The 6,828-nt window shown below is 41.5% G+C and overlaps 1 protein-coding gene across 1 annotated transcript; it reads left to right on the forward strand.

Annotated features, from left to right (window-relative positions):
* Positions 1 to 1,560: 1,560 nt before the first annotated feature.
* LOC306947654 (uncharacterized protein) lies at positions 1,561 to 6,553 on the forward strand (the record flags this gene model as incomplete). Its single annotated transcript, XM_079537032.1, has 2 exons — positions 1,561 to 2,495; positions 5,587 to 6,553. 2 exons carry the CDS (start codon positions 1,561 to 1,563, stop codon positions 6,551 to 6,553), a joined length of 1,902 nt encoding a protein of 633 aa, XP_079393158.1.
* Positions 6,554 to 6,828: the final 275 nt, after the last annotated feature.

Here is a 6,828-nt window from a genome sequence, read left to right on the forward strand (position 1 = left end):
GTGGAGGTTAAATTTGGGCAAGACTTGTTGCTCCTTCTAAGAAACTGCTGAGCTTTTGCTTTACCTATTGGCTGCAGTGATTCCACTGGAATTCTGCAGAATCATGTAGGGTCAGTGAGAGCTTGAAAGTGTCTGTGTCAGTGAGTTTAGCAAGCTTCACCTAAAAATCCACAGTCACCTTTCATCAGGGATGTAAACCATGGGCTTTTAGGCACTCTAGGTCCTTAGAAAGGGAGAGAAGAGGCAAGTGCAGAAGATACATCAGATCCTAGAGGAGATGTCTCCTGTTTCAGAAGTGACCCTTCAACATGTCCTCTTCCCACCTACAGCAGAAGGGTCTTTGAAGAGGTGATTCAGCTTACTCAGATTTGCTTCTCCAAAAGTGTGGTGATGGATGTGTGCTGCTCACTCAGTCTATATTTGTTGCACTAAAAAAAGAGAAACAGATGATTGTAAATGATGTCCACCTTAAAAATGGACTTGAGAGGACTCAGATTGGCACTTAGGCTACTAAACAGGGCTGCAAATTCTTCCAGCTGCAAGGTCTGGTTAAGCAACGGGGAAAGGAAGCTGTGTTTTTGTGTATGTCCAAATTCAGCCTAATTTGTTGCCTCATTTATTTTCTGTATCTATGCAAAAATTTATTTTTGAATTGCATTTGGTTACTCATCCTGAAGGGCTCCTAGTGTTTTCTTGCTGACTTGTTTTCTTTGGGGTTATTTGGAGCAAATGTTGACATTTCAGTTTCACTGTGTTTTTGGTCTACACAGCATTGGAATCTGCCGTCATTTTGGTGAGTTCTGCCTGCATGTCTCTTTGTGGATCTCCTGTTGTAAGTAGAAATATGAACGAAAATGTATCCTTTCTCAAGTTCATGTTGAAAGGAGTAAAAGTTGCTTTTGGAAGTTTAAGTTAAATGCATTTGGAGGAATGTGTTCCGCGGCACACATTTGAAAGCAATTTAAATTAAAAGTGTATATCTTGAACAAAAAACAATTACATGGTCATTAATTCTAAAAAGTTTCACTGTGGAAAATATTCAATCTACAGTTTCATCATTTAATTTCAGTTCTAAAAGTGAGCTGACTGAGAGAAGAGCCTTCCCCCATCTCTCACATCATGTAAAAGCATTTATAAGGAAGGAAAAGATGTGGAGTAACGTGCAATAGAATGTCAAAACAGAATCCCCTGTCCGATCCCCATGCTTCACTAAGGTGTGTATCTCCTGCTTATTTTGCATGAAATGATGTTTTCTCTCAGCTGTGCAACACATAAAACTCTAATTGACCTTATTCTTTGCTTCAAATATTTTAAAATGTTTAAAAGAACCAATTTTACATAGGTTCATTCTCGACTTCTCTCGAATGGAGAACTTCTCATGGAATTAGCGTTGCAGAAATTCCTGTTCCACGTCCTTATCAACTGTTACGTCTAACTATGCACTGTGTCACTGCTTGCTCCTTTTGATATTGTGTGTAAAATAATTGTGCTACCACAATGTCTCTTGAGCAACGAACTGATAGACAGTGCTGAGCTGGGGGGGCAAGATGAAGGCAGGAAATGCTTGAAGAAAACCACACTGCTGTGACTGAGTTCGTTCTCTTGGGTTTCACTGACCGCTGGGAGGTGAAGTTACCTTTGTTTGGGCTCTTCCTGCTCATCTATGTCACCACGCTGGGGGGCAACGCTGGCATCATCGTACTCGTCCGGCTCAATGCCTCTCTTCACACCCCCATGTACTATTTCCTGAGCAATTTATCTTTCTTAGACCTCAGCTATGCCTCCACCATTGCTCCCAAGCTGCTGGTGAATCTCGTAGCGCAGCACACCAACATTTCCTTCTTTGGTTGTGCTACACAGATGTTTCTCTTTGCTGCTCTGGCTGATGCTGAGTGCTTCCTTTTGGCTGTGATGGCCTATGACCGCTACATGGCCATCTGTCAGCCTTTTCTCTACTCCGTTGCCATGTCGCGCCGGGCCTGCGCCTCCATGGTAGCTGGGGCTTATCTCAGCGGGGGTCTGACCTCGCTGGTGCACACGTCTTTCACGTTCACCCTGTCCTTCTGTGGCTCCAACACCATCAACCACTTCTTCTGCGACATTCCCCCACTGCTGGAGCTCTCCTGCTCAAGCACCACGGTCAACGAAGTGCTTCTCATCACCTTGTGCGGTTTCATACAAACCAGCTCCTTCCTGGTCATCGTCATCTCCTACGCCTGCATCCTTGGCACCATCCTCCAGCTCCATACGGCAGAGGGCAGGCACAAGGCCTTCTCCACCTGCATCTCTCACCTCATGGCTGTTGGATTCTTCTATGGCTCCCTCCTCTTCATGTACTTACGGCCCAGCTCCAGCTACTCATTGGACACCGACAAGCTGATTGCTTTGTTTTACACTGTCATCCTTCCCATGCTGAACCCCGTGATTTACAGCTTGAGGAACAAGGAGGTGAGGGAAGCCTTAAGAAGGTCACTAGAGAGAAAAGTGTTTTCTCAGTCATTTACTTAGCAGGAAAAACTACATCTAAGTGCTGATAGAGTAGCTCTGGCTCATCGCTGCGCAGTCATTAAATCTGTCTAATACCTGTTCCTGTTTTTCCTATCATCTCCATCTCAACTGGTTTCCACAGTTGTATTTTGTTGTTGCTGGAAATAAAAAAGGGGTTATGTAGTGAGTATTTTCCTAAGGCAGAAACCTAAAATAAGGCTAATTTTTATTTCAAGAACCTATCTGTCTGCTATTTCACCAAAGGGAATCACTCCCAGATACGGGCATCTACAGTTTTACATTTCTTACATTTAGCGAGGTTACCTTCAACCTCCATATTTCATAGATGAATCCTCTGTCATGCATTTAAGAACTTACGGTTGGTTGTTAAAAATAGAGCAATTGTATTCTGGATTAAGCAGCTCACCTGTACTTTTTGTAGAGGTATTTTGTAACACCTATTCAGAGGCATGACTGTGATCCGTCTTTTCTGGAAAATGAGTTATGTCTACTTTTGACTGCAGATGTTTAAATTGAATAAAGTAATTGAAAACTTTCAGATGATGGTTTTCCTTCTCTGATGGAGTGAATAACTTTTTCCAGCATCTGGAAAGTAAAACTTCTTTTGTTGCGTGTGACTGATTACGTACTAAAACATTTTCAAAGTGTCTTTAGCTCTAATGCACAATAAAAATGTTCAATTTTTTAATGATTCTTCAATATCTTTGATTATAAGTTCCTTATGATAATCAGCAGACATTTGTACGATTTTATCAAGGTTCAAAGCCACACTATAAGTGTCTGTGTCAGGACTCAAAGTGCTTTAGCAAGCATTAATTGCCCTGATCAGGCTCACCTGAAACCCCCACCCCCCACATTCAGGAGCTTTATTTAAGCCCAAGTCTGGGGTGTTGCTTTTATTCTCCTTTTGATGTATGTTAGAGGAGCCCTAGTTTTTGCTTAGCCCACAGAGCATCTTGATCCAGATCTCAACCCATGGGCTGAATTTCTCATTTGACTCCAGCCGTGCCTTGACCCTCTGACACCTACCACTCAGGTGTACCTGGTGATCACCAGACTTGATCCTAGCCCTTACTTGTGAGCTGACTTCTGGTCTTGGACTTGGACCTGTCTTATCACAATGGCACTGCCTGGTGTTCAATGGTAGGTTGTATATTTGTGTCGTTAAAGAGAACACCCTTAACTTGTTCATGGAGCTATGTTGTTGGAATGTCACCAGCTATCTATATTTGCTCAGTATCTTCAGTGATGTTCCCCAGATTGCACTGTGATAAAGTCAAAAGTCGCAATATGTTCATGGCACAGCACAGCAATATCCAGCAACAGGCAGGTTAGATGTTAGGGGGAAATTTTTACAGGGTGGTGAGGTCCTGGCACATTCTGCATGGAGAGGTTGTGGATTCCCCCATCCCTGGATTCCTGGTTGTGAATCCCCAACCCAAGGCTAGACTGGATGGGGCCATGGGCAGCTTGATATGGTGGGGGGCAATAAGTCCACAGCAGGGGCTGGGACTAGATGGACTTTAAGGTCCCTTCCAACCCAAACTTTCTGTGGTTCTATGATTCTGTGATCTCATCAAAGAGAAATTTGATCTCATCTGAGGAGCTGTTGCAAAGACCAAATCAAGACAGAAACCAAAGAGAGATTTGGATGATTGGACTGCTGCCATTTTGCTGTGTTCTTACAAAAACTGATGTTATCTAGATTGGTTCCCATTACTAAGACTAATGAACAGTAAAAGATTATCTTCATTTGATCATACATGGTTTCCACATGTACCAATCACTTATGGCATGAATTAGGTCAACTTAATGTCTTTATAAACATCATCTTTAAGAATCAGAAATACTACAAATCTTCTCAGGATGACATTGTGATGTAATTAGCTTCCATCTCTCAGGGGACATAAAGTGCAGTATAATTGCCATGCTACTGTGGCCTGGCTGTCCAATATATAATTGCTTAAGACTTTTTCTGAGTGTATGAACACAGCGCTGCAGCTAAGTGCCTGCCTCTTTGGAATAAAAATTAAAAATCAGAGGAAATTGGCAAGGCATAGATGAGCTGCATAATTCTTGTTACTTCATGTAAAAATCAGTCCTTATTGAAGTTTGCCTTGGAAAGTAAGTATTTGCTGCTGAAAGTTGCATGTTGTTTGATTCTGCAGAACTACTGTAACTATGCCTGAATCAAATCTTAGTTACAACAGTATGTCTGTATTATGTGGGCTAAGACAGCATAAAAGAAAATAAAGAGGTTTGTCTCATCTTAATTTTTAAAGAAAGATTTTCATCCATAAGTGTGGACCTCTGCTGGGCTTTTTTTTTGTTTGTTTGTTTGTTTGGTTGGTTGGTTGGTTTCCAGCTTGGATTGCAAGGAACAAGCGCAGGATAAGCACAGGTACTGAAAAGCATGTTTGCACTAAGATTTAGGGTTGAGATCACATAACTTATGTTGGGGCTCTGTAGGTAACTATTTTAGGCTTAATGCCCTTAGATTCTCACCCTCAGATATGTGTCTTAGGAGCAAGCATGGAATAGATATGATGCATGCCACCCTACCGGTGCCTTTTACTTCTCTCTGCTAAATTTAAGAAGCCTGGAAACATTTGTAGACTAAAATTTGGTTGCCATTCACAGAGTGAGCTTTATATTGATTTGATAGCAACTAAAATTATATCTGGTGTAGGTTCTTCTGTTGTCAATAAAAACACGTCCTCACCCAAGAACACAGTTCATTCAATGTCACTGCTCACTGCAGAGAAAGGGAGTCTATGCAAATGCCTCCTACTAGGCACCAAGATTTTAGATAGCTTGTTTGGATGGAATAAATGAATGGGTTAATTAGATTTCATTATCTAGGTAGTGATATTTCTCATAGTGAAATGTGTTTCGGGAACTTTGGGAACTGTTTTTCTCAAGTCACTATGTGCTTGTTGACAATCGGTATGAGCACTGCATGTTTCCTTAGCCCACTAATTTTTTAAGCACTAACAAACCTTTCATTTTTAAGCACTAACAAACCTTTCATCATCATTCTTATTTTTCTGGATGGCAGACAGCACACCAGTGAAACTCAATGGCTTCAGGAAACTGCACATCACCAACCACGTTCATTCTGTCTGGATTGACAGACAATCCAAAGCTGCAGATGCCTCTCTTCATGGTGTTTTTAGCCATCTACACCACCACTTTACTAACAAATCTGGGTCTCATTACATTAATCAGCATAGATCTCCAGCTTCAAACACCAATGTATTTTTTCCTTCAAAATCTGTCTTTCACAGATGCTGTTTATTCTACAGTCATTACTCCCAAAATGTTGGCTACATTTTTAGAAGAGACAAAAGCAATTTCATACAGAGGTTGCATTCTGCAGTACTTTAGCTTTGTTTTGTTGACAATCTCAGAGTGCCTGCTGCTAGCTGTGATGGCATATGACCGGTATGTGGCCATCTGTAAACCTCTGCTTTATACTGTCATCATGACCAAGGCGGTCTGCTGGAGGCTGGTGAAAGGTTTGTACTTCTTGGCCCTCCTGAACTCTCTGGTGCACACCAGTGGCTTGCTAAAACTATCCTTTTGCTCTTCAAATATGGTAAACCATTTCTTTTGTGATAACAGCCCTCTCTTCCATATTTCTTCTTCCAGTACCACTCTCAATGAGCTGCTGGTTTTCATTTTTGGCAGCTTGTTTGTGATGAGCAGCATCATTTGCATCCTCATCTCATATATTTTCATTATTCTGACTGTGGTGAGGATCCGCTCCAGGAAGAGGAAGTACAAGGCCTTTTCCACCTGTACCTCTCACCTGATGGCTGTCTCTTTGTTCCACGGAACAATTGTCTTTATGTATTTCCGACCAGTCAACAACTTTTCTCTGGACAAGGACAAAATTGCATCGTTGTTCTACACTGTGGTGATCCCTATGCTGAACCCTCTCATCTACAGCTGGAGGAACAAGGAGGTAAAAGATGCTCTACACAGGGCCATAGCCACCAGTGTTTCACTGACTTTCTGGCAATCCAGAGAGATCCCAACTTGAGGTTTATGGGATGATTCTTCACAAATAATTTGAAATTAGAAACCACTTAAACACATATTCACTTTAAATTTCCATTGGCTTTACATGTTAAATATGTTTTATTATACTTGAGCACTATTTTGAAGAGAGTATTTCCTGGTCTGAAATTTACTGTATGTGGGGCAGCATTCATTTTCCTGAACTTGTGTCAAAATACAATTTCAGTGTAAGCTAAAAGAGAGTTTGCAGAATGTTACCAAGGTTATGTGACTCCTGAAATTGAATTCATGCTGCGA

The sequence above is a fragment of the Tetrao urogallus genome (genome assembly GCF_951394365.1).
Source record: "Tetrao urogallus genome assembly, chromosome: 6".
In the NCBI taxonomy this organism is placed as follows: Eukaryota; Metazoa; Chordata; class Aves; order Galliformes; family Phasianidae; genus Tetrao; species Tetrao urogallus.